A 24743-nucleotide genomic window follows, 5' to 3' on the forward strand; every position below is an offset into this window, starting at 1 on the left:
ACACACCGTCAATCACACCGTGGCCCAGCCACCCTACGGCAAGCCCCGAAAAGTAACAGATGAGCTACAAACACACGAAACGATGCGATAGCACAAATGGTGCCAAGTACACGAAGCACTTGAATACATACACACGTACATGATTGGGGCTACAGACAAGGTGATGCAATCATATGCATAGCATAGCATGACATTGGCGTTGGGAGATGGCATTGCTGCATTGGACAAGAGGATATGCTATGAGTTGGTCACAATGGCTCTTGGAAATGATACGAGATGAGGCGATACGACACGATAGCTGAAAGGAGATAAGAGGAGAGACAAAATACATGACATTGAATGCTTAAAGTAGAAGTGCTTTTACTTGCTTTTACTTGCTTTTACTTGCTTTTACTTGCTTTTACTTGCTTTTACTTGCTTTTACTTGCTTTTACTTGCTTTTACTTGCTTTTACTTGCTTTTACTTGCTTTTACTTGCTTTTACTTGCTTTTACTTATAATATTATCGTATAGGTTTAATCGATAGTCCGTAAACATTATCTACTTTAGTACGGCTAACGAACAGAACCCTTTAGAATAACGAGGTAAGCTACTATAAAAGTTAAGCGTCCTAGTGCTAATTAGCAGCGGCCTTATACAAGGTCGAGGAATTAGTAAGCTATTATACGGAGATAGCTAGGCATCAAAAGGAAATGGTATAGCTAAAGAGAATAAACTTATCAGTAACCACAAGGCAGCGCTAGGAGATACGAGTCCTTGCCTAATAGAAGGCCGGAAAGTCCTAACATAAATTGTGGAAAGGATGGGTGTGCAGGGTTCTTAAGCAATAGGACGTTACAACGTTGCACAACAAAGCTGAGCTACTTATAAAGGCTAGCGTGTTCTATCGATAGCATATCGATAGGCCGAAGGATGGGGAGCCTCGAGGTGTGTTCGTCCTCAGCCTTATCTAGTGTTAGCCTTACCCCGTTTTTACGTCCATGTTCTTCCGCTATACCTAGTAGATTGTTGCGCAACGTCGGACAACGGCCAAACATCTATTGCGGAATCCAACGTTGCGTAATGTCGCCGCTGTTGCGTTGCTTCCGAGCGCTGTGAGTGCGGCAGCGGTACTGAAACTGCGATCGGCGCAGCACGATGTTCGGCTTGAAATTGAGGGGCGTGAGATACCCAGTATCCATGGAGGACACCAGGATGCGAAGCTCTTGTGTGAGCAGGTTCATTGGAATCGGCTGGTATGGCTAGAGCTTCTGCCTCAATCCAACATGATGCCATCAAATCGGCATGCCCTGATCGTAAGGGGTCCTCCGCCATGGACATTGGGTGTGATCCCATACACGGTTTATACACCACTCCCGCGGATCCGCCTAGCGCGACAACGCCTGTGTCGACCTTGGGCTCTCCGGGAGAAGAAGCAATCATACGTGGAGTAAAGGGAGCACACACCGAGGTCGTCACTCCTCACACAGCGTTTCATCAAGGGCCACAAGCTTGCCGCGTCGTCGTAGTAGAACCTGCGACAAGGCAGCCCGCATCGCATGAGCATGAGTAAGTCTGCGAGACACCGAAGAAAGCACAACGTCACATTGATGCCATCAAGACGTCAGCACTGTGTTACATGACCCCCCACTGAAGCGCAAGCACGAGCTATAAGAATAGCCGCTCTTCCTCCCCTTGAATCTCTAGAGTCATCAGCAAGAACAGGACTTACCACACCACAACCTTACCAAACTACCAAACCCGAACCACAACCGCAACCATGAAGAACATCTTCCTCCTCACAATCACAGCCCTCATTGGCCTCACGCTCGCCATGCCGGCAGCGGAGCCATTGCCAGAGGCTCTTGAGAAGAGATGTTTCAAAAAGGGAAGTAAGTCTCGCTGGAATACGGCTTGCGCGCCCTTGTCTTCTATGTGTGCTGTTGCTAATGTGTCTGTCTGTCTCTTCTAGGTCTCTGCAGCGTTGAAACGGACTGCTGTGGTAATTTGATCTGCTCGATGGATAAAAGTGATGGGAGTGTGAGGTGTCAGTAGACGTGCATCGATCAAGGACAGGTTGAGAGCATTGCACGGAGGCCAAGCTTGGAGGTCGTCTTCGGAGGTATAGCGATGAGCAGCAGTCTACAGTAATTGTGTCACAAAATGTATGCTGGTCTCAACAATGCGTGTCGGCTCTATCGTTATGTTCAAAAGTATCGCGAGACATTCTGAAGCTGTGGAGGGCATCGTTGTGTAAAGCTCTTGTATGAAGTCCTTCCGATCTGACCGGCTCGAACTGGTAAAGATACTATCTGGCTACAGAAATTGCTTCACCCCATACACCAGAGTCTATTCAAATACTGCTCTGCTTCCGAAAGCAGAGTTCAGAGCAAGTCATCGTCTGGCACGAATACCGATCTCAACTTTCCACCCCACCCCACACGAAGCCAGATGCCCTCATTATCTTTCAACTTCTCCAGCACATCTTTGATAGGGGTTCGCAGCCGGCCCATAGGTGACCGTGGCTGTTCTGTTCGTGCAAGGTAAGGGGTGACGTGCTTCTCTTTCGAATCGACTATGAAGCTGTCCATCTCCTCCGTGTCTCGCGTACGAACCGTGCCTTTTTCAATGTTTTCTGGTATGAAATCAAGCTCTGGGCGGCAGAGCGACAGGTAGATGCTAATTATTGCTCTCGACACGTTCTCTGCGTTGTGGAATGGGTCGGGAATCTCCTTGCTTTTGTCCTTGATTCGCTCATAGGAGATGCCCTTGCCTGAGAGCTGTCTGTAAGAGAGTTGTTGGCATCCGTGGCCTGTGTAGGTAGAATCGGCATTCCCGTCAATGCAGTAGATATCGACGCATTTCTCATCGGCTAGATGGGCCAGTTCATGGATGAAAGTGGAGGTTATGGACTCAAAGGGTTCGTCGATGGGTTGCTTGTCATGAGCGCACAATGCCTGCTCATGTAGAAGTCGTAATTTGTTCTCACCTGCCAATGCTCTTGGTAGCTCGATGGTCAAGGTCTTGTGTTTGACTTCGACGAACGCTAAGACTGCCTCTCTGATGCAGGGTGATTTATTCGTGTGTTGTACGAAGACAATGAGGTAGCCGGGTATAGTTTTGCATTTCCTGTAGTGACTGTCTCGGACGGTGGTTTCCATGAACCAGGGTGACTCGACTGCTACAAACAGCAATTCTATACTCAAGTTAACAGCAGTTTAGAATCAAAAACATACACTTACTATCAAGACACTTGACGAAGTCTTCCCAAACATTAGGCCCAAGTGAGTTTCCTTGAAGCCCCAGAAGTGCTCTTAATATTCCCACCACTGTTGGGCTCCTCTTGACGGTTCTTTGCTTCATCAGCTCCCTTACGGTGATGAGAATGTGACGGGCTTCGTCTAGAGCGCCCTTCATGATATCACAGGGATTACTGGGTGACAATCCGGCCGGCTTTGAGCTGAGAGGACTGATTTCGACCACAGGTACGATATCGGGCCCAGTAGAAACTTGAACTGAGTCGTTCTCCGGCAGCACTTGATCACTAAACAATTCCTCTACTGCTTTTGGTGACGCAAGCAGTGGGCTTGATCGATCTATATTGGAAGATTGTAGACACTGATCAGTCTGCACATTCTCTGTCCCCGAAGGCGCCAGTAAAAGTGTTGTTTTGGACACTGCAGTGGTCTCCGGCACGTCGACCGGTTCAGTCGAAGCAGTGACCTGGAGTATGGACGATAGAGGCGAAGCGTTTTCTGAGGAGAGGTGCTCTGGTAACAATATGGGTCGATATTCGCCAGGATTTTGATCTTGACCCAGCAGCTCAGGCTGTAAAGAGTAGGTGGGGAGGTTCGGACCTGTTTGAGATTCGAGCGAAGCGTCGACCCGTTGCGAAGAAGTGGTAGTGCCGGCAGTTTCAGGCAATGAGGCGATGGCGTCGGTTTGCTGGGGGTTCGATGGCGGAGTAATTGAGATGCATGCTGGTAGTGGCGCGAGTGATGGTGGTTGACCGGCAGGGCTTCCTTGCGGAGCATCAAGTACAACGGGAGGCCGTTTACTTGCAGGATCTTGCCGCCTTCGTTTCTGATCTCGCTTCCACCCTAGATCAGCTACATCATCATCTTGGTCGTCTCGGGGACGTTTCAGGCTCATGCGGCCGAAACCGTTCGATAGTCGATCCATAGTTTGTCGCTTCTCGCGAGGCGATGCTCTGGCACTGATTCTGTGAGTGGCTGTCTCTGTGACTATTAAGGAAGGGTAAGCATCTCTATAAGGGCCCACATTTATAAAGCATTCATTGATATTGCAGTTTCCGTGATTCCGCTTCCAAGGAAGACCTGGCCGCACCAGAGGATTCTCGGCTCGTGTGGCACTTTATCATGGCGGCAGGAAGCCCGGCATGAATAGCACAGACCAAGGTAGAAGGTTCACCATTGTACTTGTTGTTTGCGCATGGCTCAAACCACAAAGCTGTAATTCTCAATATGAGGCGAGCGTTGACCCACCATTTGCTGTGTATCTCAAAGATAGTGTAGATGTAATCCAGACGATAATCCCATGGAAGACGACCAGGAATATGTATGAGGTGCCTCAAACATGCAATAGCTAGCCTGGACAGCATGAATGTCAAGAGACAAGGAGGGCTACAAGCCCCAGGACGCCATGAAGAGGAATAGAAACACAAACTCCACACAACATCTCTTGTTATGGTGGCTAAACATTAGCATAGTTTATTAGATGGATGAACGATCTTTCGATTTGTGCTCCGGAACGCCTTCGCTAATAACTCACCGTTGAAGCAATCGCTAGAAGTCGGACGCTGCATTTCCGATTTTGTCGTTGATATCGAGCACAGAGTATTGTTTGACCAGATTGCCTTCGCCTCCCCTTGCTAGATCAATCGCGAAGACGTAGAAGCCACCTTCATTGGTGACCACCATGACTTGAGGCGTGTTGCTCGACATGGCCACCACAGACCTGACGGCACCGGCTGACTGTCCAGACGCGGGCTTTGGTAGCCTAATCCAGGCAAAGTCGCGAGAGGGCTCCCACATCTCGGCGACACCTTTCGGTAGATAGCCGCCGAAATTGCTGGCGAAGCTTGTGCCGACGGTCTGGGACGTCCTCCGAATCATGCCGAAGAAGCTGCCGTTTGGCTTCCTTGATGCCAACGCAGAAGGGTCTTCTTCTTGTTCTTCGTCTCCTCCAAGATACGGATTCGTGTCACTGCTCCGGCTGAGGCGTTTCGAAGCGGGTGACGTTGGCCACGTAGGTGAGGCTGGGTCATCTCCAGTAGCCATGTTCTGTGGACCAAGCTTGAATATGTGAATGGTCTCGGATGCCGAGGAGACGCATAGTAACGTTGTCGTGATATTGAAAGCCATACTGTATATTCGCGATGGCATGGAACCTCTTCTGAATTGGTAGAGCTTGTTGCCGTCAGGAATGGAAAAGACTCTTATTATCGTGCCCTTATCAGACGCTGTTGCCATGACTGTGCCCTCGTGGTTGAATATGATACACGACAAAGGTGACTTGTGTGCTTCCACTACGTTGATGGCTTCCAACTTCATCGCATCGAATAGTAGTATTTCACCTGAAGTCGGAGATATATGCGTACTATTTGGGGGCACATGGGCTGGAGTTGAGGCGGTCTTCTGAGGTAGAGGGTAGGCAAGGTAGCAGTTATCGGAGGAAGGAGATAGAGCACAAATTGCGGATGGGTTCGGAGAGGTCTCGATTGTGTAGAGGAGCTTCATATTCTGGATGTCGTACATGTACATCTGATCTTCCAGTACCACCACGAGCCGTTTCCTGTTCATGCGGATGGCGAGGATCGAGGTCGCAAAGGTCATCTCGCATATCAAAGAGTCCCTTTTCGTGTTCTTGATCTGGAGACGCCGGGGAGATAGGACTAAAGCCACCAGAGAGGAGGAGAAGAGCACCTCGACCATAGCAATGTGCCCATCTCTTGTCTCGTATGTCTTTGCGAAGGGCTCGGTGGTGAACAGCCGGAAGCCTCGAGAGGTCCCTGTCAGAGCTCAGCATATCGCAACCCAGAGTGACGGCCTCACTCACCTACAGCCAGGTGGCTGTAGTCCTGGTTGAACGTCACGAAGTTCATCGCCATGATCTCAACAAGGCGGGAATCCTTGCATGCCACGGGCTGCCAAATCGCCTGGCTAGTCTACCGACCAGCTCCGGACGTCGACAGGCAAGGATGAATCGAAGCTATTGGTCGACTCGGCCTGAGTATATCATGTTTTAGTGCAAGTGAAGAGTGCGCAACATTGAGATGTGTTCTCACTGATTTGAAGGAATGGACGTCGATGCTGTTGACTCCTAGCAGCGCAATCAGATAAATTCAGGCGGTCGCAACTGGCATGTGACGTCGTTTAGTGCCTGCCAAACTCCCAGCTCTATGCCTAGAGCCACCTAATACCACCCACCTAACTTTAGGATACAGTAATCCCGCCTCGACGCGTGACCAGACCTTCTTAACCAACTAACTCTCGTCTCTTTGGTCACCGTTCCTCACTAAGTGCTTTTCGAACGATGGCCGAAACCATGGATGTTGATAAAGATGAGCCACGAGGCACGAAAAGAACTGCCTCCGAAGCTGGATTGCCACCAGAGGCGCCTCGACGTATCAAGGCACGTCTTCACTATAACAGGTAGGTCAGTGTAGGGCTGATGGTTGTAAGCCACTAGATCAAGATGTGATCAACAAGATCGCTGCCGGCGAGATCATCGTTGCCCCTATGAATGCTCTAAAAGAAATGATGGAGAACTCGATTGATGCTGGCTCAACTGCTATAGAGATCCTGGTCAGGGATGGTGGCCTGAAACTGCTTCAGATCACAGACAATGGGCATGGAATTGAGGTCAGTATGCTAGGACGATCGGGGGTCAACGCTGACTATGAACAGAAAGACGATCTGCCTATCCTTTGTGAGCGCTTCACCACATCTAAGCTCAAAGACTTCGACGATCTCAGGTCTATTGGCACCTACGGCTTTCGTGGTGAAGCTCTTGCCAGCATCAGCCATATTGCGCATCTCAGAGTCACCACAAAAACTGCCGGCTCGAGCTGTGCATGGCAGGCTCACTACCAGGACGGCAAGCTGATACCAGCAAAACCTGGTCAAAGTCCTGATCCCAAACCATGTGCAGGTCGGCCAGGCACTCAGATTACTGTCGAGGACTTATTCTACAACATACCAAACCGCCGTCGTGCTTTTCGCTCTCCCAGTGAGGAATACACGAAGATCTTAGATGTCATTACGCGGTATGCTGTTCACTCCGAGCATGTAGCATTCTCAATCAAGAAGCATGGCGATGCTGGAGCTGGCTTTTCGGTCGCAGCAGCGGCTAGCAAAGTTGACCGGATCAAGCAAGCTCACGGTGCTGCACTGGCAAAAGAATTGATAGAGTTCAAGACTGAGAATGACAAATGGGGCTTCACCGCATCTGGCTATTGCAGCAATGCCAATTACAGCTCGAAGAGGACCACCATCCTGCTCTTCATCAACCACAGGTCCGTCGAATCATCGGCAGTGAAGAAGGCAGTCGAACAGGCATACCAACTATTCTTGCCGAAAGGCGGACACCCATTCGTATACCTCAGCCTCGAGATCGACCCAGCACGAGTCGACGTTAACGTCCATCCAACGAAACGAGAAGTACACTTCCTAAGCGAAGACGAAATCATCGACATGGTCTGCGAAGAAATCAGAGAACGCCTAACACAAGTCGACACAAGCCGAACCTTCAAAACACAAACCCTCATCCCAACCATCGGTCCAAGCAGCAATAGCACAGCCCGCCAACAATCCCGCCCAGAAGACGTCGAAATCCCTGAATCCCCAACCCCCCAACAACACCCACGAACACCAGCGCCCAAACGCCCCTACGAAAACAACCTAGTCCGCACAGATTCCAAACTCCGCAAAATCACCTCAATGCTCCCACCCGCCCTAACACCCTCACAATCCATCGACCAACCCTCCCACCACCCAGACGGCCCCGAAGCCACCACATCTCCTCACGGCGTAACCTACCACACAAACACTAACCCCATAATCCCCATCCGCCTCTCCTCAATCAAAACCCTCCGCTCCCGCGTCCGAGACGCCCTCCACACCCCCCTAACCGAGACCTTCGCAAGTCTAACATACGTCGGTCTCGTGGACCCCACCCGCCGCCTCGCAGCAATGCAGTCAGGCGTAAATCTCTATCTCGTCGACTACGCACTCATCTCCAATGAACTCTTCTATCAAATAGGCATCACGGACTTCGGGAATTTCGGATCTATACAGCTGCGACCGCCGGGGGTGGATCCATTACCACTCAAGGAGATCTTGTTGGTCGCGGCGGAACTCGAAGTCGAAACCGACGCGTCCCTGTCGGGGTTGGATTCAGATACAATCGCGCAAAAAGTCTACGACCAACTCTTCTCGCGCCGAGAAATGCTAAAGGAGTATTTCAGTCTTGAGATTGACGAGGAGGGTAATTTGATCAGTATCCCGCTGCTGATAAAGAACTATATGCCGTGTATGGGGAAACTGCCGACGTTCTTGTTGAGGTTGGGCCCATTCGTGAACTGGACGGATGAGATGGAGTGTTTTAGGACGTTTTTGGTGGAGTTGGCGGGGTTTTATGTGCCGGAGAAGTTGCCACGGGTCAACATGAAGGATTCGAGAGGGAAGGAGAAGGAGAAGCAGAAGTCGTCTCCGATGAAGCGTGCGCACGAAGATGGAGATGGGGATGTGGATGCAGATGTGAACATGGATGACCGACCTGATCCGCAACCAGAGGGCACAGCGCACGAGTCACCGAGCAAGACGGACCAGGACAATGAATCGGAACCCGAAGACCCCTACATCACGCGCCGAAGAACAGAGATTGAATACGCGCTTGAACATGTTCTTTTCCCGGCGTTTCGATCGCGGTTGCTGGCTACGCAGGGGATGGTGCAGGGCGTGGTCGAGATTGCGAACCTGAAGGGCTTGTATCGGGTGTTTGAGAGGTGTTAGCCGGGTCGGGTGGATGGATGGCTGGCTGGCTGGGTGAAAGCTGGGTGACGCTTTGACTTACTCTATTCTGCATCGGGGACGGTCTACATATGGTGTTGTACTGTGAGAAGCGACGATGTGTTAGGTCAGGTGTTAAGCTGAGTGGTGTTCTGGTATGTAATGTTATGCTGCGGGGATATATTGTGCAGTATAAGGTAGTGTATACTACTAATATACTTTTATTTGTAATTGCATACCTATGCTAGGAATTTGCTTCGCTCGCTCTATATACCCTGTCCAATATATTTGGATTACCGGATTTCCAATTTGTGGTGTATATACATACATATATGTTCATTTCATGTTCGTGAAGGTTCGTGTGTATCGTAAACACCCTAGCCGTTGCTGCTTGCTTGCTTGCTCGCTCGCCCTCGAACCAAGTATTTCTGAATGTATGAATGCGCCCGTGTGGGCTCGACTTCTGTTCTGTCTCTGTCTCGACGAGATACGTTTGCGTTGCCTCATCTCCCCGTATCCCGAGTGTTGCTCAGCGCTGCTTTCTTGTGAGACCACGTCGCGAGAATCGTGCACGCTTCATGCTCAGCCCCATTCATGCCTTCCGCGCCTCCTTTGAGTGTTCACTGCTGATCGGGGCCGCAATATGCTATGCTTCCGCGCAATGGCATGGCTCGCGCTCTCTGTCTCGTAAATGACCGGCATATTTTCGGTGTTCTTTGTCCTCATTCGAGTTCCCCTCGACTCACTTACCCACCCACTCACTCCTTCCCCTTCCCAAAAACCTCCCCATAATACCTCCTCACCTTATCACACGTCGCCTGATCCCTTCTCCTCACCTGCTCAAGCGCATACCTCTCCGGCCGTCCCCCCGCAACCCACAACCCAAGCAAATCCCCACACGCCCCCTCCTCCATCGCCTCCCAAAACCTCCTCTCCAGATCAAACCCAAACAACTCAACCGCATCAGCCTCCGGCATCCAACACCTCACCCAGTCCCCGTTGCTATCCCTCGTAGGCGTATGCACCCCCTTAATCTCATCATCAAAAATCGTAATCGGATCAAACTTCGGAAAATTCGCATGCACAAACAACGGTTTCACACGCTCTGTGCCCGCCGGTTTCTGCACGCTCGGATCAGGATGCGCGATTTCCTCTGGGTTCACGGCCGGTGGCCGGAAACTCCGTTGCGAGAGAGCAAAGAAATCCTGCACTGGATCGTACTGGATCATCGCGGTGCCGATGTACTCCCCGTTACTGTCGTGGCGACCGAGCGAGCCAACGGGATGATGCACGAAGTAGAAATCTTCGCCTAGCGCCGCTGCGGCCCACGGGAAGGTCTCCTTGTCGCCTTGGCCGGGTCCGTCCTGGGACTGGAGGAGGTAGAAGTACTCGGGGCCGTAGTAGTTGTAGTAGACTGCTAGCATTATACCCAGGCCATGCTTAGCTTTCGAGTAGAGCATCTCGCCGGATTCGGTCGCGGGACGCTCGGTCAGCGGTGGTGGATGCGCGATCTTGGCGATGTCGAAGAAGTAGGGTGATTCACTGGCGTACCAGAAGTCGGGCCAGAGGATTAGACCTGTGTCGCTGAAGGGGAGGGAGTGGAAGAGGGGTTCGGGGTTGGAGATTGGCCAGGCGTCGCTGTCGAGGAGGAGGACGTCCTCGAAGGAGGAGAAGAGGATGGAGAAGACTTTGTATTGGTAGGTGTTTAGGTTGACGGTTGTGTCGGAGGCGGAGAAGATGTCGCTTAGGTAGAGGCATTTCGCGTCGAGGTGGGGGAACACGTTTGTGCAGAAGGCGTTGGTGAATGGGGTGGGACGGTTGAGGAAGATCTCGACGGGAAGGTTGGTGCCTGTTTTGCGGAGCATGCGGAGGGAGATGCTGAGGATGGCGAGGAGACCTTCGGAGGCGGTGGTGACGATGCCGCGGGTGCCGGGGTTGTATACGAGGTTTGTGGGGAGGGAGCGGATGTCGGTGATGAAGTTTGAGTGGGCGGCTTTCATGCGGGAGATGTCGGCTTCGTCCATCCATAGCACGTCTGGTCTTGGGTGGCTGTAGTCTGGGTCGTATGCTATGTCGGGGTTCCGCGGCACGACGAGGTCTGGTCGTTTGAGGCATTGTGGGTTGTTGTTGAGGATGAGGCCATAGAGCGATTTCCAGAATCGTGCGTGCTCGGGGACGAGGGGGTTGTACGCTCGTTCATATACCGCTGGCGCATTGTGGGAACCTGGTGGGTTGATTGTGCCATGGTGGTGGACTGTGAGGATGAAAATGAAAATGAAGGCAGCGGCGCCGATTAGCGCGTATTGTCGTCGTTTCCGTCGCGTTGGCTTCCATTTGAGCATGATCGTACACGACAATAATGCTAGCAACGCTCCTTCCGATCCTTTAGACTCCTTGGCATTAATATCGCGATCTCATAAACGGGCATCGCGAGTGTGGGTATTATCGAGTATCGCATATCAAAACATCCTAAGAAGACAGGGTCGAGAATCAGACGAACGCTCAATCAACAAAATCGAAGTCAGAGGCACAAAAATCCGTGGTAAGTGGAAAGGTAACATGTGAGATGGAGATCTCGAGATTCAAGATATTCAGAGCGGAGCTGAGGTGGAGGAGGCTAGAAAGAAGATGTGGGACCCCCCTGCCAACGGTCCGGGAGGCTGGCACCTTCAGGCTCCTTTGATAAGTAGTGACCTTCGATGGTTGAAATGCAAGCGCTACTCTACAGACCGCCTCTTGTCTTAACAGCTGTCTTAGGATTGCAGAGAAAGGAGTGGTTGGGTAGGAAATTAGAAGAGACAAGTTCTAAAATTGGAAAGCCGAAAAACGTGATAGACATGAAACTTGTTTTGCCAAGCACTGCCGGCAAGTCAGAGCCGTGTGGAGATCAGCTTGTTCTTTCGCAGCATTTTGCTCCGTAGAGCAACTGCCCCGGAATATTTTGAACAGCAAGAATAGATGATATTTGGTTTGTACATCAAGCTCAGGTTGAAGTCGTATCGTGATCATCATCTTACATAGAGCGCCAGCTCTTTCAGGACAAAATACCGCCAAACTCCCGTGCTCGAGGCCTGAACGCTATCGCTTTTCGATCCCAAACGCCTTCCCAATGAGCTGAAGAATATGTTGTCAAACGAAGGTAATAGAATCAAAACGTCTCTGAACACTCAGACCAGGCTGCATCACTGCCGTTCACTCGCATAGCGTTTTCGTCGCGTTCGTCAATGCGCTCTTGCACTCGCATTTTGGGAGGTGGCGCCATATGTCCGTATGGACCCCCTGCCCGCTTCCCATACACTTTCGAGTGATAGCCGTCACGAGGTTCACGTTCTGCTTCTCTCTCACTGGCGTCTGAGTAGGTCTCCCAGTTCTCACTACCACTAGCCGTGGTTCCTGTCGTGAGGTTTGACGAAGTGTTGGAGGTCTGCCGAGAAGCCTCCCTAGGAGGATTCTGCTGTACTGAGCTCTGGTAGCTCATATTCTGGTGATAATGCTTTTCTCGGTCAATCAGAGACGCAGACATGTATGACATTCGTTCTCGATCGTCATATACGTCTTCAGGACTGACTGGCCTCACAAACTTGCTACTTGCTTCTGACGTCGAACTTGATAGCGCACTCGGTGGTCTGTTAGACACACTGTATGGTGCCATCGTTGCTGGTGTCTGCTCTGCAGGAGGCTCATACATGTTTCGCATTCTTGGAGGAGGAGCACGAGGCGGGCCCATGGACCGCGTCGATTGAGCGAAACTATGCTGAAGCATTGATGTGTCACACGATTGAGTCAACTGGTGAGGAGCAGCTCTGCGACGTTCAGGAGAATTACCGCCATGCTGCATGTTTCCCAGGGGCACTCGAGCTGGAAGCTTAGACGGCGATTGTGGTATCCGGGAAGGTGGCTGACTTGACTGTGAGGTCTGGGTTGTGGAAGATGGTGGATTTCGTGCGATGGCTGGTCTTGTGCTCGCTGGTGTTCTCGCACCCGGCCTCGACACAGAAGAATTGCCAATAGCACTTTTCGGTCGTGGCGGTTGGATGGACTTTGCAGGTGCTGGCTTGGCTGCCGGGGCAGGAGCTGGAGTCTTAGACCGCGGCGGAAGACCATTCGGAGTCTTGGATCGAGGGGGTGGTGCCTTGACTTCGAGGGCCTCCAGTTCTTCCAAATACGACTCACCATGTACCAAGAACGGCCGACCGTACTCATCTTCATATTTCTGCAAGGTCTTTGCCAGGTCCGCGGCAACCTTGGGAAGCTCCTTTGCAATCCGCTTTCGCATTTTCTCTTCTCGCAGGAGCTTTCCAGGATCTCTCTTCTCGCCCTTCTGAGGCTTGAGCAACAGTCGCGATGCATCAGCTGCCGAAGCAGATAGGGCATCACGATCTGATATGAGAGATCTGTGTTTCTCGATTTGAGCAAGAATTGGCGCTCGCTGATCTTTCAGGGTGAGAAGTCTCTCGATCTCGGCTTCGTGGGCAGACAGCAAGGCGTCACTGTAGACGTCGGAGAAAGCTGGAGTGAAGTCGAGCATCTCCTCTTCCGAGAAGTATAGGGCATCCCACAGCTCTTGTATTCTGACTCGCGCATCTTCGACAAACAGATGCAGATTCTGGCGTTTAAGCTCGTTCAGACGGGCAAGCTCATCCTCGTACTCGTTGATCGTGCGCAGACCACAACCGCGATTTGCAGCGAGAAAAGCTTTGCGATCAGGTTCTTGGACACCAAGTCGATCCCAGAGATTCTCTATTGTGGCTTTGATGTCCTTCAATCTCTTCTCGCGCGACCTCTTCTCCTCAACCAGTTTGTCCCTCCTGCCCTTCAGCCGATCCATATCTGATTGGTGCAAGCCTAATTGTTCTGGAGATTCCCTGTAGTTCTGGACAATGGTAGAATCTGTTTGGGCTTGAGGAATACCGAGGTCTGACCATAAGCGCACAATTTCTTCTGAGGTAGTCTGCACGACATTGACTCGCTTGTTGTACTCGTCGTAGACGCGGGTGAATTCTTCGTCAAGTTTAGCCACATAGGACGGCGACAGATCGAAGGTTGGTGGACACGAGTTGCTGTTTGTAGGTGGAAGCTTGATCTTAATGAAAGAAGACTCGAGGTGGGAGGAGTAAGATTCGAGGGCCTGAACGAGCTTCTTGACTTGTTCGAATCGTTCGCGATGCAGGCGGCTGACAGTGTTGTACTTCTCCTTGAGGTCGCGCAGGCAATCGACGAGCGGGTAGGTGACCTTCATGTCTCTGGTGTTTAGGTTGTAGCCATAGTCCTTGTCGTCCTCTAGCGACTTCTCCATCTGCTTGATTGTGTTGATGATGTTTTGGGCCTCTTCTGTCAACTGAGTCTTCTCGCCATTAGCGAGTCGTAGTTGGTTGTTGAGGGTCTCGGACAGAGCTGTGAAGAGCTATCTAATGTCAGCTGACTACAATTGACAGTGCCGTTCAGGCGATGGCATACCTCTGTCTCTCTTGATTCGCGCTCATTTCTGGGTACACCTATTTCGTCGAATATCGAGTGTAACTGGCCTATGATAGTGGTGACCTGGTTCTGTAGGAAGCTGGTGTCCATTGCGCCCGGCATAGTTGCTGGTCACCGTTGTGGTTGCATATGATGAAGACTCGGAGGGGGCTTCAGCAAGCGCGACTTGGACTGCCGAGCAGTCGTGTCTTTATCGAGGTCAAAACGCGAGGTGAGGGAAGTGACGGCTGAAAAAGCGAGTGTATAGGTTTGTCGGAGTGTTGTGCACAAGTTCATTACGGATGTACATGATGCTCGCGGACCTCAGTACACAAGTCCGGTTTCATGTGCTGATGCTTGTCGTTTTCCTCCCTCGGTTGTCACGACAACAGTGAAAGAGGCAGTTGCGGCCCCACTCTTCCCGCTCTTAAGCCACTAATGACGACTGCAGCCTCGTGCCTTCCGTATTTACTGGTTAGTTCATCTGCAAGTTATCACCAAGTACTTTCCAGAGGGTGTCTGAAGGACTCTGGGCACTGCTTTCTCCTCATACACGTGCGTTGATCGCCTATATCCACAGTCTCTGGCAGACATCAATCTCCTACTTGACACAAATATCGCCGGCACACCGACCCTCTGTTCACCATGTCGACCAATACGGCTCTGCGAACGTGGGAGGCAGAGAACGAGATCATCTCGATAGACCCCGCAAAGAATGCGCTGTACACCCTCCCCGAAGAGAAAGCCTACAAGACCTTAGTGAATGACACGAAACCATGGAGGGAAGATGCAAACTACTTCAAAGACGTCTACATATCAGCCCTGGCATTACTGAAGATGACCATGCACGCCAGATCAGGCGGCTCTATCGAGATCATGGGACTGATGACCGGCTACGTCTCAGGTACATCCATCATAATCACAGATGCCTTCAGGTTACCCGTCGAAGCCACCGAGACAAGAGTCAACGCCCACGCCGATGCCTACGAATACATGACAAACTTCCCAGAAATGTCCAGACAAACCGATAGGCAAGAGAACGTCATAGGCTGGTACCACTCGCACCCAGGCTACGGCTGTTGGCTATCAGGTATTGACGTTGGCACTCAGAAGACCTGGCAGCAGAACGGTCACGTTCCATTCGTCGCAGTAGTCATAGATCCAGACCGAACAGTCTCCGCAGGAAGAGTCGAGATTGGTGCATTCAGAACATATGAGGATAGCCACAGACCTTCCGACAAGCAGGCACAGGACGATGGTTTCCAGGCTATACCTCAAGGCAAGATCGAGGACTTTGGCGCTCACGCAAACGACTACTACTCTCTCGAAGTCCACCACTTCAAATCTACTCTCGACCAACAGCTCATCGATCTCCTCTGGAATAAATATTGGACCTCCACTCTGTCACAGTCGCCTCTTTTCACCAATGCAGAGTACACAAAACTTCAGATCGCAGATCACTCCCTAAAAGTCAAAGAAGTCACACGGAAGCTCAAGCACGGCGGCAGCGCAGGAGGCCCTAGAAGGACTGCTATCGAGCTTGTACCTGGATCCGACAACAAAACGAACCTGAAGGTCACTCCTGACAAGGCCATCGAGAAGATCGTACAGGGAGGGAACAAGATCAGTCATGAAGCTATCGCGGGTTTACTGGCAAATGATGTCAAGAATAAGCTGTTCATGGGTGTGGTCGAGGAGGCGAGATTGGATGCCGCAAAGGCACAGGCTATAGATGCTGCTGCTGGCTCGGCTGCTGTTACGACTTGAGAGACATGATCTGACCTACGACGCTATGAAATAATGAGACGATGATCACGACCAATACCAAGGACTTGCCAACAGATACAGATGCCAATTCTTTCCCGGTGTTCTATCTGCGATTGCCACCGTCACATGTCTGAGATGGTGTGTTGAGACAGATGCAGCACCAGAGAGCACTCATATGCGGCTTCCAGTTCAGTTCGACGAGCCTCACGCTTCGCAGAACAGCTGATGCGACAAAGCTCTATATATCCGCCAAGTCGCCAGGACCATACGGTCGAAGGAGGCATGTTCACGAGCATCAGGCTTAGCCGCTGCCTGCATAACATGCACGAATTCCGTACCAATGGCCAGCTAGACCCAGCGGATGGGAATGATGGGTCGACGTGCTCTCCGCTTAGAATCCTGCTGCAAAGCCATGCAAGCCAGATAGAGTAGTCGAATAAATCAGACGAAAAGTCGATAAGCCATGAGCTTATCTGATGAGGCCCATTTACTTCATTTCCTCCTTGCATATGAACGCCCCTCGACTCTTCCTTCGTCTTTATGCAGCCTTTCTTCGAGCGGTTGTCATCCATCTGTCCCCCGAGAGTCATGTGGTGTCCGGTACTACAGAGCTTGACTAACTGTCCACACCTCACGCCGTATATACCGGCAAGGCGAGCACCGCCAGCATGTACTGTACTATGTCTTCATACTGACACAAGGTAGGTACTGTAACATCGTCCGTCATCCGTGGCTCGCCAAGTGAGTATCTAGTCAGGAAGACTCTATCGTGCTTTGCTCTTCCCGTGCCGTGTAGGCTCCGACTTCTGACCGGATGAGGACGTTAGCCGGTTCGGCTTTCGATTTCTTGGACAGCTGAGCTGAGCTGGGCTTGTCAATTCATGTAGTATCACTTGCTAGGCTAGGCGAGACTAGACAGGCTGTGTAGATACTTCTGGTCGCCATTGTTTGACTCAGGAACGGCTGATGGTAGACGTTGAATCAATCCGTTTTTTCAAGGGTCGAGTACTCAATGAATATGGTGCAATTGTCCCTTTGCTTTGTTCGTCTGCCGGCAACGTGCATGACTCCATTAGGCGACGATGCTGTCTCCGTGATGCGTCGTTAGTTGCCTTGAGTCGTGCTTGTCGCCTGGACGGTTCGAAATGGGAAGGGAGTTGAATGGGAGGTCTCGTTAATGTAACATGAATGTTGTGTTCGTGGAGTGGACGAGAATCTCGTCGGATGATGGGGATGTATACACACACGACTCTGTCTGGATGGCTGGTGGCACGCTGAGCTGTGGTACTTACTGTAGTTGATTGCAGGCTGCTTTCTGCTGTGTGCAAAAGGTGTATAAAACCAGGGGTTTGTTGCTTGTATGCTTATATGCTTGTGGGTACGTAAGGCTGTAAGGTTGGTTGTGGCCGTGTCTAACGGTTAGGACTACATAGTGGCGTGCTGGGCTCTGTCCCTGTTTGTGTCTCCAAAGCCTTCCGAGCATAGTACTCGAATCGGGGGGGTGCCTATGGGTTTCGAGTCTGGACCTGCATATCGCACTGCATTGGATGGCTGCTGCTCAGTCAACGTGGTTGTAATTGTTGTTGAGGCGAATACATCACGTGAGTTACATGATTCGCGAGCATTTGGCATTGACACCTTGAGAAGCTGGGGAGCGAAGCAAGAACTCTCGATAAGGGGTACCTACACAGCGGCGCGTCTCGTCAACGCTTGAGTGCATCAACCACCACGCAGTTTGTTCATGACCTTGATAGCAAAGCGAAGGAAATCTGGTCATCAGCATACAACTTGTTGTGCAGAAAACATGATATTGAAAATCCACGAGCGCCGCATTCTCGTGGTGATGAGCCCCCGAGACGAGTACGCTGCATCAGAAACGGCGCCTTGAGCATAAGCCTCAAGAGCAAGCATTTCGTCTGCTGGGCCATGATTGAGTGTAATGCAGTAGTCAAATTCCAGACATCTGCTTTGACATTTGGACAGCACTGATCTGCAGCGATGTTACCGTACAGTCGACGGATGCTTTCACCACTTTCAAAGTGAAGCGTAGCTCGGTCAGGGGCGCATCGTTGACTCGTGGAGTTCTGACTCGAACCATTCTTTGACATTCCCAGATTCCTGGTGATCTGCATGAGCCGGCAAGGACAGTTCCCGCGCTAACCCGGAAAGACCGCTGACGATCGAGATGGCGTCGCACCAGTCAATCTCTTCCTGAGCTGGGCAAGAGTCATGTCAGAAACGTGAAAAGAGATCTCCTTGACGATCATCGTTGCGAATTTCGCGTGTCTGTCCGGGTCGGCCAACGATCGGCCATGAGTTAGGCGACACCGGAAGAAGGTTCATACATACTGCAGTGGTAAGTCGAACGAAATGCCTTCGGATAAAGAGCAGGCCTCCGGCGTGCTTATGAGCACGAGATCATAGCTTCTGATGAGCACTGGCTTGAGTTGGTTGGTAGCAGCAGCCTTCAAGTACACAACACACTGGTGACAGCCAGTGCAATCGTCGGTTGTGGCGATCAAGGTTGCGGCACGGAAGCGCGGTGAGAGTCCGCCGCAAACTTTGATCCTTGCGAATTTGGACGGTGTCATTATCATCTTCACGATGGGTGAGCTCAAAGTCTACTTCGATAGCAAATAGCTACGAGCCGTAAAACTCGTCCTGGTGCAGATCTTCTGCTGGTTCAGCGAATGCAAATATTAGCATACGAGGAACTTTGCGGCATGCAGAAGGTTTCCGGAAAGGAAGCCACTGCTCAAATTGAGTGAGGTATCGAGAAATGTTCGTGACGTGTTTTGAGTTCGACTGATGTGTAGACTATGCTTGCTGGCGGCTTGCATCGCACAGTATGGCATGCATAGGTCGTGAAATTCTTCAACAAGGCATCCTCAGTTTGAGCAGTTCAAAGCGAGCAACTCAACGTACAAAATCCAATATCTGTCCCGACGCGAGGTGTCTAGTATTCGCAAGTAGGAGCCTACTGGAAGGAAAGCAGGGAAAACACAGGAGACATAAGCATAACGCAAAAACTGACGAACTGTGCTGGTTCTGAGCTGGCTGCTACTTCCATCGTGAGCGCGGTCACTAGTCACTGTCCTTCGGTTGTTCTCAGCCGTCTCAAGCGTTCAACCATAACTCAATCATGTCCAGAACCTCCTTGAGCCCGTCCCGATAAACCTTCCCACGTCCTATGCGTTGGTTTCCACGATCAGCATGAATCCAAGACACCTTTGTTCACCTAACAATTCCAGATGAGATAATTAAGTAAGCGATTGTATGTGCATTCGAGATATGCAAGGAGACACTTGCTCCGCTAGATGATGACTGATAACATGCTAGAACGCTGCAAAACGTTGTTAAAATTTCAAAGATAGATAGGTCAACCGTTGTACGACCCTCATACGACTAGCCGGCGACCAGCAGATCTGTAATTTGTGATGTTAAGATCGATGTCCACGGAGCTGTCGTCGTCGTTGTCGTCGACTTCAATAGTGTCTGCCACTAAAGGAGCAGTAGGTGCAGATATTGCGGTTGGTAACGGTGGCCGTTTGAGGTTTTCCAGAGATTCGATCACAGGTGGCAAGATTTTGTGAGCCTTGCTCATGGCTTCGATGGACGGCTTCTCACATAAGGTGCTTTGCGTGGAAGTGTTGTCACTCACACTAGCATTCTCCCCTGCTTGGGCTTCTTCTTCATCTCTCTTCTGCTTTTCCGTGCTTAGCATGACTAAAGTCGACTCAGCCATGGCAAAAAGGACGTCCAGCTTGCTAACAGCTTCCTGCAATTCTACCTTGCAGTCACCATCCCGAATAGCCTGGTGTGCAGCTGTCTCACACAGCGCCTGAATTTGTTCCAGTTCCTTATCCGTCGTTGCAAAAGCTTCATCGCCGTTGCGGGCATCGGTTGCCGTGGGCACGGACGTCTCAGTGGACGCTTTTGAAAGTCGTGGATGAGGTCTGGAGATCGTGTTCGGAACCAGATAGTCGAAGGTCTCGTACCTCCGCGATAAGCTTGGTAATGCAAAACCCTTGGCAGCAGTGTAAGCATTCTTGCCCTTCCTAAGAGTGTTTCGTGCTGCACCAAAGCCCTTCACGAGCTTGTCCAATTCAGCTTGTATATGAGAGTCATAGTAGATGACAGCCATTTGCTTACTCCGGTAAGCTCGAGGACCGGATGCATTTGATCTCATCGATGTGCCTGGTTTTCTCTTTCTGTGGGCTTGGGCATATATGAAGCGGTTTCCCGCCTCCAGCGGATTCATGCCGGCCAACTCGGAAGGCCGAGGTGACCTAGGTAGATCTTCTGCATCATCACGTTCCTGTTGCTCCTCGTCGGAGCTCCTGATCGATGCTATCGAAGCGGATTTCTTTCGTCTTCCCTTCACGTGGTGTACTAGTCTCGAGTATTCAGCAACGAATTCGTCATGTCTTCCTGCTGCATAGCTGGCCAGCTCTGATATTTGTGCCTTCCACTGAGGGACGTTGTTCACCAAATGCTGGAAGCTTGAAATGGCATCGATTTGCTTGCTCGCCATGCTGAAATCACAAGTAAAAATTAAAGTGCTTCACAAGCACAAGGTCGTAAGTTCGTCAATACATGATCATGCTAGTCATCAAAGGCAGAGGCGCAGTTGCAGGATATATCGCCTCGGCTGTGGTCTTGCGGTGTGTGAGTAATTCCAGGAACGCGAGCGTTTGAGTCGAATTCTATGTATGAGTTCAGTGTCCAAAAGTTTGATGTTCAGGTTCGAGAAGCAATGGGTGCAGTCGGTTTGGTGACAGTAAAGTGTGGTTCAGTAGTGAGAATGGTCGACGCATTAGAAAGCGGAATGGAAGGAAGTGGATGTGATTTGGCTCGGGAGAAGTTACAGCCAGACATGGGCACGGTGGGTAACGCTGACCGAGCTAAAACGCCGGTCGTTGGTGGTGGGTTCGGCAGCGGGTATAGGCTCCAGCAAGCCAAGGAGCGATCCTTGAGCAGCCTGTTCTGGTAAGTGCCAGGTGCCGCAACGTGTGTGAAGATTACTAGTGAACGGTTCCGAAACTCCTCGCTTGTTGAGTGTGGTGCCTAGGTATGGCTCTCTCACGCGATTAGGCGGCAGATCACGGTATGGAGGGGATGTTTGCTGTCACTCAGTGTTGAATCATACACGGCAACAGTGCATTATTGCAGAGAGAAAGTGCCAAGTTAGCCACAGACCGGAGCGGCGCAGATTGAAGAATCTGACTCTGCGGAATATGCAATGCGATCACATCTGATACGCTACTAGTAGTCTCCAAGAAATTCGAGCATGTTGCTCCGTAGCAGGCGGGGACTGCTTGTAACCTGAATCGACCTCCTGCATAGTCACTGCACGACGTACTTAAGTAGTGCGCTTCAAGTGAGTTGGCAAGCCTCTCGCTGGCATGACTGTCGATCTTCTGTCTGCTGGCTTGCACTATGTAACTCTTCCTCATCCAATCGTGTCTATGAACATGGTCTTCTGATCACAGTGGCCAAGCTTATTCAACGCCAATCTTTATTCCGTCGTCCAACATGCGGTCCGTGCCATGCCACAAGCTTAGAGCCACCTCATTTTGATTAAGTGACATCTAACGTACGTATGGCTCCGATATTTCGCCGATTGATTTGGCTTCCTCCCACAAGAAGCAGACTGTGAGGGAGCTTTCCCCGCTTTGGTTGTATTCCCTAGCTACCTAGCTTCACTGCTTACAGAAAGACGAATAGAGGCCTACCAGGGTACATGAAGTCCCCCGCCAGCTCATCATCACCATGCAAGTGCTTGAAGCTCGCTTCTTCGGTTTAGGACTCCCAGACCTGGCCGCCACGTATCATTTCCGGCGGTTCATAGCCTGCCAGGGTAAGGATGGGGTTCGGCGTGACATGCATCTGCTCACTTCCTCCCTGCAAAGTACAGGGTACCAACGTAATATTCAAAAAGATGTGGAAAAAAGTGGGACGTTAGAAATCTGTCAAGACGATAGAAATTCTTAGGGTGTCTGCCCGAAGACGTGGCCTAGAGCAGCTAACAGCTCGGGATTAGGCCCCTGAATCTCAACCTAAAATCCTGTTGTACTGTAAGCATCATCCTGTTTCTAGCTGAAATTTCATGGTAAGGTCGACCCGCTTTTTACCACGTCTTTTTGAATATTACGTTAGGACCCTGTATACTCCGCAAAGATTGACGGTGAGAGTCATCGTCGAGGCATTCAACGCGTGGGTCGGTGATAGACTCCGAGTCGTCGACGATCTGCTCGATGGCTATTGCTCCAGGTTTTCTACCAGGCCAAGCGTTGATAAACGCCGTTCAGCCCGGTCACGAACGACATTGTGACACGACAATTTATGCAGCTTCCTTCATCACGTTGTTCACACCCTCGCCGACTCGAGCGAACGAATGTTGTCTTGTGAGCTCTCCAACCACGCAAACACAGCCCACTTTTGCTCAAATTCGCTTCATTTCGCCTATGATGGGAGATGTTGCGCCGTAAAGAACCAAGCCTAAGGAGACACCCTTGCAACATCCTGTTTCTTTTCCAGAAGCAGAGCGGGGTCCTTGCACATGAATGACGAAGAGCCCGCCATAGTGCATCTTGGGTTGAAATGACAGCGACAGCTGTCAGTCTGCTACTCCGTACGCAGCTGTCAGAAGTATCTCTAATTTCTTGGACCCCAACCACCTCGCAATCACTGACCGAAGGTCTTGTCTTGACGTGAGCTTAAGACCTTGCTGTACGTTTGCAAGACAGACCAGGCGACCTGCAGCGCTCACATGCACGAGCCCGTCGCATGAACGAATCCGGAGAATCCTCCGCTCTCGCATATGTTCGAGTGGTACAAAGTGGTTGCGTTTGTGACACCTTTGATGTCAAACATTTCAACGGTCTAGGTACGCCTCGGGTCTTGCATGTATTCCGTCACACAACCGTCACCGATAGGCTACCGAGTCTGCGGTACCAGTCTCGTTGTCGCTTTGGCCGAAGCTGCTACAAGCGAGCTTTGGAAACGAGCATGGCTATATAGGTGCACAAGAATTACAAACATCTCAGCTCAGGCCAGCTACTTCGCGAGCCTCGGTTGCACGAAAATTACTTGCGAGCACTGCGGAGGATGATTGTTTGTGCTTCTTCACAGGCCGTTTCTGGGAAGCGAGCACGTCCAAAGGTAGGTCCGGTGGTCGTGAGTGTTCGAGCAGTCATGCGATGCGCGCTCACGGTGTATGTTGCTCCGGTATCTCCTCAACAGCAACTTTGAACCGTCAAGCTCAGCGCAGATCGAACTTATTCAGGACATTATCGTGCCAGACACGGCTTGGCGCAGAATACGCGTTGGAGTGGACGCCGCAAAGGTTTCGACGCTTCAGCATCCGACAGTTCGGCGACATCAAACGATAACAGGGCTACTTGGAAATTCCAGGAACTGAAGGCCTAGCGCTCTCGTTTTCCGACGAATCAGATCCAGAGCGTCGAGCTGGAAGATGGGACTCTTGGCAGAAGCTAGGCCTTCAGTTCCTGGAACTTCCAAGTACGATGTCCTCGAACGAGCCAGCCTCCGCCCGGACAAGCAAACTTGCCGCTTTCTGTACGCTTAACCTGCCTGAGTTGTGCTTGGAGAGCGGCCACTTTGCTCGTCCGGCGGAGCCAGCTCAACTGTGCCAAATGAGAAGCAGGAAACCAACGCCATATGCATTGAGCGAAGATTCGTCACTACCTTCCTCCCTCATACTCTCTCTCATTCACCTGCCTCCTTGTCACTACTCACTCCTCGATCCCTCATCCCACCTCGCGGCTTCGGATCTTCAACTTCTAGCATCTCGCCCCTACCCCGAAACTCGTCAAGTTTGTCTTTCACAACTCTCGATTGTGTCTTCGCCTTCTCCATCCCGCCCTGCCAAATGCTCCTAGCGTGCTCCTTCATCGGCTCGTGGACAGCCTCGATCTGCTTCTCGTAGCGATCTCTACGTCTGACGTATCTTTCATCTGCAATCTTCTTCCAGGCCTTGAAACCATCTACCTTCTCTCGCCTCCAAGCCTTCAGCTCCTCCCATTTCTGCGACCGGCAACTCCATGGCCTTGTTTTCGAATAGGCGATGTACGACACTGACCCCACAAGGAGCAATGCAAGTACAGTACGACGCGGTGACCGGCGCTGATACACTGAAGGTGATTGTCAGCTTGAGCTACGCGAATATACGATATCTGCAGCTTACTGCCTCTCATTGTGTTTGCTGAATGTTTAAGAGAAGACTTGAAGGACTGCCTTGTGGATCATGTTCTAGCAATCCGGTCATCGAAGCAAGGGGTATCTTGGCATGCTGTACAGTACTTCCATGTCTCGACGGCCACTACCAGTCGCTATGTATGGCATGCCATTGTTAGCAGAATTTCCAAGGCACACCGACTTCCGCATGAGTGATAATGTACCGCCTTCTCAACATCCGTGGGCTCTACTGCTCCTGATCGCTCAGCTACCATACCAGCTACAAGGGCACAGCTCGGCCACGTCGCC

General features: G+C 51.1%; 8 protein-coding genes across 8 annotated transcripts; 2 read left to right on the forward strand and 6 right to left on the reverse strand.

The window, feature by feature from the left end:
* Positions 1-2363: 2363 nt before the first annotated feature.
* On the reverse strand, positions 2364-4161 carry PMZ80_008413 (uncharacterized protein; the record flags this gene model as incomplete). Its single annotated transcript, XM_064876813.1, has 2 exons — positions 2364-3175; positions 3222-4161. The coding sequence occupies 2 exons, from the start codon at positions 4159-4161 to the stop codon at positions 2364-2366; spliced, it is 1752 nt and encodes a 583-aa protein (XP_064727200.1).
* Positions 4162-4784: 623 nt separating this feature from the next.
* Positions 4785-6109, reverse strand: ATG18 (autophagy protein; the record flags this gene model as incomplete). Its single annotated transcript, XM_064876814.1, has 2 exons — positions 4785-6010; positions 6058-6109. The coding sequence occupies 2 exons, from the start codon at positions 6107-6109 to the stop codon at positions 4785-4787; spliced, it is 1278 nt and encodes a 425-aa protein (XP_064727201.1).
* Positions 6110-6546: 437 nt separating this feature from the next.
* On the forward strand, positions 6547-9014 carry mlh1 (DNA mismatch repair protein Mlh1; the record flags this gene model as incomplete). Its single annotated transcript, XM_064876815.1, is given in 2 exon segments — positions 6547-6653; positions 6668-9014. The coding sequence occupies 2 exon segments, from the start codon at positions 6547-6549 to the stop codon at positions 9012-9014; spliced, it is 2454 nt and encodes an 817-aa protein (XP_064727202.1).
* A 755-nt stretch (positions 9015-9769) lies between these two features.
* On the reverse strand, positions 9770-11353 carry MNN2_3 (mannosyltransferase; the record flags this gene model as incomplete). The annotated part of the gene is made up of 1 exon (XM_064876816.1): positions 9770-11353. One exon carries the CDS (start codon positions 11351-11353, stop codon positions 9770-9772), a length of 1584 nt encoding a protein of 527 aa, XP_064727203.1.
* Positions 11354-12159: 806 nt separating this feature from the next.
* Positions 12160-14591, reverse strand: ASE1 (Microtubule bundling protein; the record flags this gene model as incomplete). The annotated part of the gene is made up of 2 exons (XM_064876817.1): positions 12160-14415; positions 14469-14591. The coding sequence occupies 2 exons, from the start codon at positions 14589-14591 to the stop codon at positions 12160-12162; spliced, it is 2379 nt and encodes a 792-aa protein (XP_064727204.1).
* A 522-nt stretch (positions 14592-15113) lies between these two features.
* RRI1 (COP9 signalosome catalytic subunit rri1) lies at positions 15114-16235 on the forward strand (the record flags this gene model as incomplete). The annotated part of the gene is made up of 1 exon (XM_064876818.1): positions 15114-16235. One exon carries the CDS (start codon positions 15114-15116, stop codon positions 16233-16235), a length of 1122 nt encoding a protein of 373 aa, XP_064727205.1.
* Positions 16236-19632: 3397 nt separating this feature from the next.
* Positions 19633-20769, reverse strand: PMZ80_008419 (uncharacterized protein; the record flags this gene model as incomplete). Its single annotated transcript, XM_064876819.1, has 1 exon — positions 19633-20769. The coding sequence occupies one exon, from the start codon at positions 20767-20769 to the stop codon at positions 19633-19635; it is 1137 nt and encodes a 378-aa protein (XP_064727206.1).
* A 3197-nt stretch (positions 20770-23966) lies between these two features.
* Positions 23967-24566, reverse strand: PMZ80_008420 (uncharacterized protein; the record flags this gene model as incomplete). Its single annotated transcript, XM_064876820.1, has 2 exons — positions 23967-24284; positions 24561-24566. 2 exons carry the CDS (start codon positions 24564-24566, stop codon positions 23967-23969), a joined length of 324 nt encoding a protein of 107 aa, XP_064727207.1.
* Between the last annotated feature and the right edge of the window lie 177 nt (positions 24567-24743).

This window comes from Knufia obscura (assembly GCF_036327395.1).
Source record: "Knufia obscura strain CCFEE 5817 isolate CBS 148926 chromosome Unknown scaffold_11, whole genome shotgun sequence".
NCBI lineage: Eukaryota > Fungi > Ascomycota > Eurotiomycetes > Chaetothyriales > Trichomeriaceae > Knufia > Knufia obscura.